The 13,670-nt window shown below is 28.1% G+C and overlaps 4 protein-coding genes across 4 annotated transcripts; 1 reads left to right on the top strand and 3 right to left on the bottom strand.

Annotated features, from left to right (window-relative positions):
• Positions 1-761: 761 nt before the first annotated feature.
• Positions 762-3,224, bottom strand: PmUG01_12043400 (conserved Plasmodium protein, unknown function; the record flags this gene model as incomplete). The annotated part of the gene is made up of 1 exon (XM_029006647.1): positions 762-3,224. One exon carries the CDS (start codon positions 3,222-3,224, stop codon positions 762-764), a length of 2,463 nt encoding a protein of 820 aa, XP_028863115.1.
• A 2,549-nt stretch (positions 3,225-5,773) lies between these two features.
• Positions 5,774-6,106, bottom strand: PmUG01_12043300 (conserved Plasmodium protein, unknown function; the record flags this gene model as incomplete). Its single annotated transcript, XM_029006646.1, has 1 exon — positions 5,774-6,106. The coding sequence occupies one exon, from the start codon at positions 6,104-6,106 to the stop codon at positions 5,774-5,776; it is 333 nt and encodes a 110-aa protein (XP_028863114.1).
• Positions 6,107-7,544: 1,438 nt separating this feature from the next.
• Positions 7,545-9,086, bottom strand: PmUG01_12043200 (conserved Plasmodium protein, unknown function; the record flags this gene model as incomplete). The annotated part of the gene is made up of 1 exon (XM_029006645.1): positions 7,545-9,086. The coding sequence occupies one exon, from the start codon at positions 9,084-9,086 to the stop codon at positions 7,545-7,547; it is 1,542 nt and encodes a 513-aa protein (XP_028863113.1).
• A 2,039-nt stretch (positions 9,087-11,125) lies between these two features.
• Positions 11,126-13,507, top strand: PmUG01_12043100 (conserved Plasmodium protein, unknown function; the record flags this gene model as incomplete). The annotated part of the gene is made up of 1 exon (XM_029006643.1): positions 11,126-13,507. One exon carries the CDS (start codon positions 11,126-11,128, stop codon positions 13,505-13,507), a length of 2,382 nt encoding a protein of 793 aa, XP_028863112.1.
• Positions 13,508-13,670: the final 163 nt, after the last annotated feature.

Genomic DNA, 13,670 nt, shown 5'->3' with positions numbered 1-13,670 from the left:
CTAATATAATTTGAAAAATTATTTAACAAATAAATTGGTATAATTTTATTTTTCATTAAAGTGTGTGTATGCATGTTTGGGGACGTTTAAATATCATCTACATAAACACGCGAATTGTTGTATAAAATGTAATATATAATATGTAATATGTAATATGTAAAATATATATGTACAAAACTTTTAATAAGTGTAAAAAATGAAAAATAAAAAAGCGGGGGAAGAGGTGGGGAAATAATTAAGGGATATAAATAAAACGTACGCACATGTACATGTTAATGTATGTGCACAAGTTTTATACTTTAGCATATACATATTTTAAGTATATGATGGCAAGCAGAGAGTTAAATCAAATGTTTTTAATTACACAAAAATGTTGTGTGGGCAACTGAAACAAATATTAAACACATACACATGTGTCAATACAGTTGTTAAGAAGTTTTGCACGAAAAAAAAAAAGTAAATACAGGAGTGAAAACAGCGTACGTGCAGAAGTACGTACAAAGTAAATATAGACGTGAAAACATCGTAAATGTACGAGTAAAAACAATGTAAATGCACGAGTAAAAAGAACATAAATGCAAGAGTAAAAAGAACATAAATGCAAGAGTAAAAAGAACATGAATGCACGAGTAAAAACTATGTAAACACACAAGTTGATAAAATAACACATGCCCCTGTACAAGCAAATCGACGGGGGAATCTATCACATCCAAGCAAAAACGAAAATTTCTAAAAGCAGTAAATTTCTTCAAAAACATGCTCTAAATAACTGTTGGTATTTTTCCTAATTCAAATGGTGTGTGTATTTGCTGGTTTGAAATTTCAGCTGTGAGGGGTTGTCTAAATTTTATTTTTTCTACATGTAATAATGGGTAATATATATCTAAAGCAATATCTTCATGATTTATTTTTTCATTGTTATTAATATTTTTTAAAACAGTAAACTCAAATGTATTATTTTTTAAAATAATTTTATTATATAATGCATTGTCAACATCAAAGCGATCTCCATTTTTACATTCTTCAATTCCTTTTATATAAAATATAGCATTATTAAAAGGTTCTGAACATGGAAAGGTATATATAGTAGACCTGTTTTCATTATAACTATTTAAATTATGATTATTAATTGATTCTAACGATTTAATAAAATTTTCATTAAAAAAGAGTATTCTCTTCTTTAGGTTATTCTGTATATAATTTTGTTCAAACAAAATTTCATTTTCATTGGTGAAGGGTATTTCATTTAATTTGTTACTATCATTATTATTATTATTATCATTACTATTATCGTTATTATTGTTAAATTGAATTTGACTTACCATTTCGTTTAATTCATTTTTTGTAGTATCATTTTGTCCTCCTACAGGGAAATGAGAATTTCCATTATAATTAAAAGGATTGCTTAAGTTTGTGTTTCCAACAACAACTTGGCTACTACGTTTGAGGCTGTTACAACTTAAGTTTTTCCCCTGCTCCATTTTGCCGACACCACTAACATTGCCTATAACACCACTGCTAATATTACTGTAGAATGCATTGTTCTTGTTCAAGTTATTTAAATGACTGCTACTCGCTACAAGACCATCCGAACCCATTACGTTTGAGTTATTCAGCGCAAAGTGATTTCCACTGTTCATGCTGTTTGTGCAGCTACCATTTTGGAATAACATATTATTATTATTATTATTATTATTATTAATATTATTATTATTATTATTATTAATATTATTATTAATATTATTATTATTATTAATATTATTATTAATATTATTATTAATATTATTATTAATATTATTATTATTAATAATATTATTATTAATATTGTTATTACTATTACTATTAATGTTTTGTAAAAAATTCGAATAATTGGCTAAACTATTTGATTCATTATGATTGTATGGTAAATTGGCATGGATATTTGTCCCATTCCCTCCGTTGAACAGAGCATAGTTAACCTGCATAGGTTCACTATTCGTTGCACTGTTGGGAAATAGGTATGGGTTATGAATGTTATTGGGGAAATTATCGGAAATGTTAATGGAATTGAACCCCCCTGAGCCTAGTTCACTGCCCCTAGGTGGTAAACAGCTATGTGCATTCGAAAAGAGACCATTATTAGCACCACTTCCATTCACATTACCCCCGTTCAAATTGCTACTGCTAACATTATCATATGCGTTGAAAGTTAGGCCGTTCTGCGCGTTTGTTACGATACCGGCATTTTTGGCCATAATACCATTGTTATTACATGCACTGTACATGCCGGAAGAACAATTCTTTAAATCATAATTAACAGTAGCATAATTGCTACCATCTTGATTACCTACGTGTAGTACATTGGCATTCGTAGAATAATTAACATTTGGATCATTCATTGATAATGAAACTGGATTTACATTTTTCATATGTGTGAAAAGGAATTTTCCTTCCCTCAACCTGTTACCAAATATTGACTTATCTCTACTTACAAAATCGTTGAATCGAAAGTGAGGGGATTCGTTTCTACCTTCGTTCCAACTGTTGTTTGTAATTTCGTTCATAATGTCATTTTTATTTTCGTTTTTAAATTCGCTTTTAATTTCGCCCTTCCTTGTGCCCCTACTCTGGCTTCTTTTTGCGCCTCTATATTCGCCCCTATATTCGCTTCTATATTCGCCCCTATATTCGCTTCTATTTTCGGCCCTATTTTCGCTTCTATTTTCGGCCCTATTTTCGGCCCTATTTTCTCTTGTCACATTATTAAACAGAGGGCTATTTTTGGGTCTATTTCCAAAAATTGAAACATTTTGTTTAACTTGAGTAAACAAAACATCTTGGTTGTTGTAGTTTCGTCCTTCTTCATTGTTCATAAAAAAATTAATATTACTTTGTAAATTATTAATATCTATATTGTTATTTATGCTATTACCAAGCATGTTACTATTACTACTATAGTCATGCGCCAGGGGGCCTCTGTTAAAATGTTCATCTACATACATACTGTTAATAACCCCTTCAGTAGAGTCATTAATATTACTATTTGTGTTTTTCATACCATTCCAAAAGTTATTATTATTGCTTACAAACATGCTATTACAGAGGTTAGGGGTCTTATTAGCTCTGTTTGGAAATAGGGCACTACTATTTTGAATGTGGCTACTACTATTTTGGGAAGGAACACTACTATTTTGAAATGCGTTTACTTGATTTAAGCCGCCATTAAAACCATTGTTGTTCAACATTTTTTGAAGCATCCGTTAACCTGTTATCCAAGCAGTATTATTATTATTATGTTCGTGGTATTGCTATCACTATCGCTGTCGTCGTTGTTATCGTTATTGTTGTCGTTATTACTGCTGCTAACGTTTCTGCTATGCAGAAGTTCTATTTTTTTCAAACGTAGGTTCTTGTATAGGTCTCTTTTTTTTTTTTTTTTTTTACGCTTTATTCGCTTACAACACAGATGGAAAAAGAACTGAAATAATATATTTTTTATTAAAACATTTATGTAAAAAGGGAAGAAAAAAAAAAAAAAAAAAAAAATTTGGCACGTTTTTGTATAGTTTCCTCTGACAGGTAAGCGAAAAATTGTAAATATATGTTTAGTCGCTAAATGTAATTCTACGGTACTGTACATGCATATTATATACACGGGCGAACTACATACATATATATATATATATATACATAGTACATAATTACTACGTACATTTATAAATTCGTACGTACGTATATACATACGTAAATACATACGCACATACTTAAATATATAATACCTTCCTATGTTTTATTAATGTAAATTAAATGTAAATGAAAAGGTTGTTTTATTTTGAGTACCTCAAATTTTTATTAATGTGACAAATATATATTTTTTTTTTTCTTACTTTTTTTTCTCATAAAAATATGTCTCCTTTTATCATTCAAGCTTTTGTGTTTGTGCGAATATATTATATATGTTAAATATTATATGTTATACGTTATATATGTATATTTTTTTTTTTTTTTTTTTTTTTTTGCATATAAATTTGTAGTAAATATAATACAAATGTATAAGTAATACTTAGTGCTACATATTTTTTTAGTTTAATTGTAATTCTATCAGTATTTTTGCCATTTTTTGCCTCCCTTTGTTTTGTTTCATTTTGGTTAATGCAGTTCATTTTTTTTTTTTTTGCTGATATAATTACGCACAAAATTATATGCGCCTTTCCAATATCATTTTAATATTTTGGCATCAAATTTTTATATCGGAAGAAAAGTATTTTATTTGAACAGTTGAATTGTTGTAGAATGTTTTTTTTTTTTTTTTTTTTTTTTTATATTTTTTTTTTTTTTTTTTTTTTTTTTTTTTTTTTTTTTTTTTTTTTTTTTTTTTTTTTTTTTTTTTTTTTTTTCTTTTTTTTTTTTTTTTTTTTATTCTTTTTTAATTTTTTTTACTCCTTTTTTTTTTTTTTTTCTATTGAGGTGATATTATTTTATATAATTTGTGAACAATTAGAGTAATGCCATATTTGGTCAATACATGTAAACACCCAGTAGGTGTTTACTTCTTTTGTATAACATTTTAAAGTAAGCACAAACACACATGTTTTTAATTAATTCCTTTTACTTGGGGAATATTATGAAAAAACACTTGAAAATGGGAATGCAAATTTTTAAATAGCATGCTGTAGATCATATAAATAAAATTGTATAGAGGTATTATATTTACCTTTATCCCATAAAGTAAACACCCATGTGTGCATAAACAAAACTTGTTGGTTAAGTTTATATGCAAAAACGACATACCACAGCTAATGGAAAAGCTTTTAATGAAAATATATTTCCTTGTAATGTGGACACAGTCGAGGTGTTGTTTATTTAACGGTTTTACATTTTGTTTATATGTATATGCACATAAATAAATTTATATATATGTATATATGAACGAATACCCATATGCCCCTGCCGTAATACGATTAATAATGTAGTTATATAGTAATTTTTTTTTTTTTTTTTATTGTTCCCCTTTCCTTTGATTGTATAATCCTTTACACATTATACCATTTTTCAAGGAGAAATGTGTTAGAGGAACATAGACGGGAAGCTTAAAATTGCTAAGATGGTTTTCAACATAGGCTTTTTATTGTTTTTTTTTTTTTTTTATAATTTTGGTTAAAATTTTTTTTTTTTTTTTTTAAGACAAATGTTTAGCTATATATGCACTTGTATGTATGTATATATATATGCACGTACATACATATATACATTCGTGTAAAAAGGGTTAACTTATTTTTTAAAATGTAAAATTTACCATTAGTTTTTATGTTTTAATATTTATAAGAAAAGGATAAGGAACTGGGAAAAACTAAACATGACAAAATCCTTTAAGCAGCACAAATAAATATGAAAATTCCTACCTTCTTGTGCGGTAAAAAAGGATAAATAAGTTCTCTCTTTGTAATATGTACATATGTATGTGTGTATGAATGTATGAATGTATGTATATATGAATGTATGTATGTATGTATGAATGTATGTATATATATATATATATATATATATATATATATATATATATTTATTCATTTAATTCGAAAAAGCTTGAAGCAAAAACTTAAGATACAGTCATACATGTCTTTCTCATTTTATTGTAAAAACTTGTCTTAAATATTCACATTATCATTACTCCTTTTCCTAACATATACGATATTTCCTGTTAACGTTTTGTAGCTCACATTTAATTGGTCATTTTTGTATAATTCTTTTAAATATAATACCCCTCAATTTATCCCTTTCAAAATAAGATATGTTAGTAACCTTTTTCATGCTCTTCTCGTTTTTTCATTAAGTAGTATCCAGCAGTTTCTTCATCGTCTATATTGTAAAATAATAAACTTAAGTTAATATTTTTTTCAATTTCTTCAACTAACTTTTGTGCTGCTTCTTTTATGTTATCAAGTTGTGAAGAAGTAGATGCTAATAGTCCACCTTTTCCAGAAGAAGCAATTTTACTTAACAAAAGGGAAGTCCCTTTCATGGCAGCTAGTGAACCTCCAGTTTTCGCAAAGGAAAGTTGAGCTAAGCCCGCTTTCCATATTAGGGGAAATGCAGACGATAAAAGCAGAGGAATTTCGATAGTCATATTAAAATGACGCTCTTGTTTTATGTATATATTTTTTATTATGCAGTAGTATTTTTTTAAAAAAAAAAATTCAAAAAAATGTTATAAATAAACGGGTGAAATGAGTGACAAGCGGCTAAACATTGTTCAGGTGAAATAGTATCGATCTGTTTACTACTTCATACATTATTGTTGCTTTTAAAAAAAAAAAAAAAGAAATTTACCAAAAGGAAATTCTCAAAAAAGAAACATCTTTAAAATAAGTGCTACTGTTTTTAATGTAAAAAAAAAAAGAAAAAAAAAAAAAAAGTAAAAGTAGGAAAAAAAATTATCGTTTGAAAGATAGAATAGCCCCTTACACAATTAAAAGTTTATTTTTTTACTCGTGCAACATAACAGGAAAAAAAGAAAAAAAAGGATATCAAAATTAGATAAATACATATGTATATATATATGTATACATATATATAAAATATACATAAATATTTATATACATGTACATTTACGCATGTGCAGAAATAGGGAAAAAGGCGCAACCGTATTTAACAGTAAGGCAGCGGTTCCACTTTACCAAAATGTAGATATATTGCATACTGTAAAATAGTACATAAAAATAAAAAAAAGGGAATAAACGTTCAAAGAAGGAATATAATGTTCAAAAAAAGGAATAAAAACAGAACGAATATTCCCAAGATGAATATAAAATAGCTCGTCAAAGAGCTAACATATATGCTTATCTTTTTGGGACCATACATTTACGACTTTTTTTTTTTTTTTTTTTTTTTTGGTGTCATAAAATGTTGTGCATATTTTATATGGAAATGTTTAAAAATTACGAAAAACACAATTTTTTGTATTTTTTTTTCTTTTTTTTTTATTTCGTAGCTTTTTTGTTAAAATTATTCTTCCAATAAATATACATATTAGTTATACGTATTAGTATATATGTACCTGTGCATATTTTAAGGATATTGAAACAAAAAAGAAAAAAGAAATTTTAAAAAAATATTTGTCCCCAAGGCTACAATAAAATTAGCAAATTTTCATTTAACATCACCACCATCACACACGGACGTATACACACCTGTACATAGACGTATGAATATAATCCTACATTATCAACATTGAAGTAATGGGTAAATATAATTTTAAAAAATAATTTTTCGTGCATAAATGGGTGAGGCGGAAATGGGTGAGGCGGAAATGGGTGAGGCGGAAATGGGTGAGGCGGAAATGGGTGAGGCGGAAATGGGTGAGGCGGAAATGGGTGAGGCGGAAATGGGTGAGGCGGAAATGGGTGAGGCGGAAATGAGTGAAGCAGCAATAGGTGAGGCGGTAAATAGGAAAAGGATAAATTCTGTCATCGTTATATACAAATTAAATACAATTTTTTGGCTTTTTTTTTTTTTTTTTATTTTTAACCCAAACTGAATCAGAATGAATAAAATTTATATATTTTCTATTCCTTTGTGACTTCATCCTGTGCCTCATGCATATTGCAGGAGCTCACATTTACAAACTCCGCATCGTTTTTATATTTCTGTCTGTTTTTATAATAATCAATGTAAAGCTTGTTAATTCTTCTTTTAAATTTTAGAGCTGCTATGGCAATTTCCTCACTTCGATGATCCATTAACTTATAGCATATATCGAATATGTTAGAATTGTTTATATGATTTAAGCTAAAGTGAAAATTATTGGTAACATGTGTTAAACCATTTAATAAAGTTTTCACATCATTTTCATCTCGTGACTTTTTCAATTCATTTAATTTATTTAAAAAGCTTTCAAACTTTTTCTTCTGTTTTTTTTCATTTGAAGCTGTAATTACGTTCGTTTGAGTAGAAGAGTTTACTTCTTTTACTTTTATACTGTCCTTTTTATTTATATCATTTTCTTCTTCCTTTTTTTTATTAGACTTATAAATAAGATGCATTAGTTCAGGACACTGCTCTGAAAAAATATCATTTATAGATCTCTGCGTTGTTGTTGGAATTTCTTCCTTTGTTATAGTATCCTTATTTTTTAGAATATCTATATTAATAGCTTCATTATTCAATTTTGAGTAGTTGTCTAATTCTTTTATTCTGTCATTAATTAGCTCCATTTTTTTTTTTTTATCCTTAACGACTAACTTCTTTGTGTACATACCTATGATGGATTCGACATCGAACGTTTCTTCGTTATGCCCCGCGCTTTCTCCTGCTACTTCTTCCCCTCCTTTGTTCTTGCTTCCTTCTTTTTTTGCTTTTTTTTTAGCCCTACTTTCCTTATCATTGTCCATCATGTTAGTCGTGATTGAGCTGTTTTCCGCTTCTTCACCTAAGTTAGTGACAATATCATAAGTCAGATCCTCATTGACATTTGCATTACTATGCTCATCTTTCCCATATGCACTGTTCATGGTTCTTTTTTTCCCCTTTTTCTTTCTATCCTGCTTAATGTGATATTTACAGTAATTTCCTGATAGAGGGGTATACAAAATAATTTTACAACCTTCCCCATTTCTTTTCCTCCCTTTGCATTTTTCCAAATGATCAACTGATCCAATTACTTTTAAATTATTGCTATCATGTACTTCTAAAATTCTTGAATTATAGTATTGAGGATCTTTATCTTTTATAAATGGATTGACTAAAGCAACAACTATCCCTTCCTTTTCATTTTCATTTTTTTCACATATTTCCCCTGTTAAGAATAACCTAGACTGTGTTTCTTTTAAATCTGACACATCCCAAAAAATATATTTTTCTTGATTATATTTCCTTGTTTGATATGGTATATTAACAACAGTACATAGAATAATTATCTCTTCTTTATCTTTTTTGTTTTTTATATGATCATCATATTTTGAAATATATTCTGACAAATGCATAATTTTCTTGTTACGAAAAAATTCTTCACAATTTTCTTTGCTTTGTTTCCATACCTTTAAGTGTAACCAAATGTCATTAGCTTTAATTTTGTCCTCCTCTATTACTGCTGATTCAGTGTTGTCCATTTGGATCAACATGTAGAGTAAAAGTAAGTGCAGGCTTGGGGGAAGAGGACAAAACGGAAAAGGTGCAGCGCCAAAATAGCTACTTCAAAATTTGTGTGCACGGGAAATAGCTATCGGGATGCAGCGAATTTGTAGAAATAATGCACTATTGGCAATGCTTGAGAAGTTTACATTTTCCCCCCTTTTTGGCGTTCCACTGATTGGATGTTTAATATTTCGTGGACTGTTTTTATTATTTATTTTTACTGTTTTTACTATATTTACTGCATTTATCCTTTCCTTCCCTTTTTTTCCGCTTTTTTTTTTTTTTTTTTTTTTTTTTTTTTTCCTCCTTGTGCTTTGAAAAATAATCATATTTACACATTAAAATATAAAATTATATCACTTCTTGCACATAAATCTGCTCGCATTTGTCTTTTCGTTGAAATGCTTCAAAAATGGAAATGCAATTGCAATAGTATATGCATGTACATGTACATATATAAACATGCGTGACGTGGCATATGTATGAACGGACAAACGTACGAATGTACAGATGTATATATTGCCCAAATGCATATGTATACACATGCATATATATCTACAAGTTTTAAATGAAAGGATAAAAAAAAGTTTGAAGGAATTGCTAAATTTACTACTTCATGAACATATTTATTATATGAATCTCTATTAAGCAAATAGGATTATAAAAATATGTTACATAACAAAAGAAAGGGAAAGGGGGGGGAGAAAAAAAGGGGAAAAAAAAAAAATTATACTTCAAATTAAATCATAATTTTGATAACTGTGCTTAGTATTGTACCGTCATTATGTAATTATACTAAAAATATGATTAAAAAGAAGAGGATATAATAGTTACACAGAAATAAATTCTGGAAAATGTTCTGGAAAAAGAACATATATTCCTTAAGAGACTGGAGCAAGCTCTATTTTTTAAAGAAACGTAAAATATATCACTTTTAAAAGAGTTTTTATCATATAAGCCAAAGGAGTGGCATGCACTGGCTTACCGTGTTATATATTTTTACAAATATACGTACACGTATATGTAGGTATATTTGTACATGTACGTATGTTTGTATATGTAGGTATATTTGTACATGTACGTATGTTTGTATATGTAGGTATATTTGTACATGTACGTATGTTTGTATATGTAGGTATATTTGTACATGTACGTATGTTTGTATATGTAGGTATATTTGTACATGTACGTATGTTTGTATATGTAGGTATGTTTGTATATGTAGGTATGTTTGTATATGTACATATGTTTGTTTATTTACCCTTTTTTAGTTGCCATTTTTAGGCAATAATGCATTAGCAAGAATTAATTTTTTATTAACTTAATTTTTCCCCTTTGGAAGGAGAAAAGTTGATTTGATACGTTTTGTAATTAGCTGACTATTCGTTAAGAAGTTTGTAATATGTATGTATGTATGTACATAAATTGGCAATACGAAAAATTGCATATCCCCAATTTTTAATGAATTTCCTTTCCTAAGCAATGATAAAAGTGCCAAAACAAATGAGTTATCACAGAATGAGAGCTAATCTGCTTTGAAAAAAAAAAAAAAAAAAAAAAATAATATAAAATAAAATAAAACAACTAAAACGATGTTGTTTAAAAGTAAAAATCGAAACAATTTAAAAAAAAAAAATAAATGTACATATTTTTCTACACGCTGGTTGAATATATTTAAGACTTTTTTTTTCTTATTTTTTTCTTCTTTATTTTTGTTTACGATTTTGCGCGTAAATTATTTTAATTTTTGTCACATATATATATATATATATAATATATATATATATATATATACATATTTTACCTACTTAAGTTGTTTCTTTTTCTTAAAAAATTAACTCCCTCGCTAAATGATTTGAAGTGCTTGTTGGAACAAGCTAAGCTTTATTCTTCATTATGGTTAAAAGTTCTGACAAGCGTTTTAATGTTTATGTATTTTGCTATTATTTCCTTTGAAAAAAAAAAGGAAAAATGAAGATGAAAAAGAAGTGTTAAATTGAGTTATTAGGCTATAATGAATAATAATAATAGTAACAGTATTATCAATTGTAACAGTAATAGTATTAAAACGAATAATTATATTTATAGCCCTGGGAGGGAGCAAAGCTATTTGCACGTAAATAGTGGCACAATGAAGAATGATCAAGTCAATCATAGCAACATGAAAGAAGGACAAAAGGAAGGTCTAGCAGGTTTAAATATAAATAATAAATACACAAATAGTGAACGAGTAAAAAGAAACTATCACAACGATTTCAAGTACAACAATAATGAAGCAAGGAGTTTTCCTAATGCAAACATGATAAATTGGGGTTATAAGATGAATGGGAAGAGGAATAATGATAGGAATAAAAAAGAAGAGGAAAAAGAAGAAAAAGGATATATGATACACCAAATGAATAAAGTGGCATTGGCAAATAACAGTTATTTGGAAAATTATTTTTCGTCCTACTCAAATAAGTATACAGATTGCAATGCAAATAATTGTGAATCGTATAAAAGCATGAACAGTCATAACTCAGTTAACAAAGGAAGGGGATATTATACTATTTCCACTGCAGAAACAAATGTTTATGGTAATGGTAATATTAGCTGTGATAACAGTAATAGCAATAACTACAGTAATAGCAATAACTACAGTAATAGCAATAACTACAGTAATAGCAATAATTATAGTAATAGCAGTAATGACAGTAATAGCAATAACTACAGTAATAGCAATAACTACAGTAATAGCTATAATCACAGTTACAGGAATAAAAACAATAATGTCAGTAATTCTGGTGAAGGTAATTACTTACATAAAAATGAAGAACCCCATTTAAAAACTAATAATAAATCAAAGAATTTGTATAAACAAAATAGCGTTAATTATGTTGAGAATAACATGAATGTATTTCCTAAAAATAATTTCATCCATAGCATAAGTAACAGCATGAGGGGGGATAATAACATTAACACCCTGAACTATCATTCTTATGGTAAAGTTAAAAATTATGCCTACAAAAATGTACATAAAAATGTTAACTATAACAATCATAGTAATGTTTTGTCGTGTGTAAATACAAGTACCAAATTTAATAGTAGTAGATTCTTAAAAGGTCGTACAGGAGAAAATGTAAATCTCATAAACGATCAAAATTCATCGAAGACATATCAATTTAATGGAAATACAATGAGAGATGGTGCTGGCGCATACATGTATCGTTTTATTTCTTCTCCTACCATGGACAGAGGGATGGAGGGAAAAGCGGACAGAAGAGGGGAGGGTCTCATTGACATTAGCACTGATAGCGTCATCGGTAGAAATGCTAGTTGGAGCTGTCATCTTACCAACATGAACAAAACTTGTGTGCCAAAATTTGCACGCCCTTATAAGAGTAATAGCAGAAATTATGAACATGTAAGGAAAAAAATCAAATATCACAATAATGTTCACGTAGTGGAGGAGCACAAAATGGAGGAGAGCAAAATGGAGGAGAGCAAAATGGAGGAGCACAAAATGGAGGAGAGCAAAATGGAGGGGAGCAAAATGGAGGATCACAAAATGGAGGAGCACAAAATGGAGGATCACAAAATGGAGGATCACAAAATGGAGGATCACAAAATGGAGGAGAGAAATATAGAGGGAAGTAAAACGAATGACAAGGTGAACCCGATAGATTATAATACAAAAACTAATAAAAGTGTAAATAAAAACCTGATTAAATTTGTCTTCTGCACCCACTGTAATAAAAACGTTGAAATGAATATGTTAGAAGAGCATAACCAACAGCAGCACATGAAATGCCCAATAGATAATTGCGGTCATATATATAATATAGACGATCTTGAATTTCATTTACTAAATCATATGAAGAATGATAAGAATGAGATTATTTTAAATGATTCGAAAGAAATAGAGAAATGGATAAGTGAAAGAAAAAAAAATTATCCTACAAAAAGGAAAATTATGAACAGTAAAAATGATAAAACAATAATAATAAAAAAAAAAAGAAAGAAACCGAGTTGTTTAATTGAAGAATTATTATTTGAAAGATATTGTTCTGCAGTAGGAAGGAATATATATTATAAAAGAGAGTCACAAAAATCAATCTTTATCCCCTTACTATCGAAAATAGCAGAAAGCAATTTTCAAAATATTTATGAAAATAATTATTACAGCATTTCAAATAATAAAAATGAAAATAAAAGATATAAAAACAACAATTTTGCAAAAAAACAACTTATTGACACTTTGAATATTCATAAATCATCACCTTTACTATATCAGTTAATGAAAAATGATATTTATATATATGAACAAAAATTAATGGCGTGTATAGAATACATTACGGAAAATAAATTTTTCGACGATATTTTTGACGTGAAGGAGGACATTATTGAGCTCAATTAAGACACTTAACAGAGAATTATTAAACAAATTGAGCTCATATTCAACTGTGCTAATGTTTGTCAATGAACGCTTTAGGATTAGTCTAACTTTGCACTGTGCTGTATACAACTTTTTCGATAAGGGCGTATCGTGATATTACGTCGTAATTATCTAGTTACCACGT

This window comes from Plasmodium malariae, assembly GCF_900090045.1.
Source record: "Plasmodium malariae genome assembly, chromosome: 12".
In the NCBI taxonomy this organism is placed as follows: Eukaryota; Apicomplexa; class Aconoidasida; order Haemosporida; family Plasmodiidae; genus Plasmodium; species Plasmodium malariae.
This window is presented reverse-complemented; position numbering and strand designations above follow the sequence as displayed.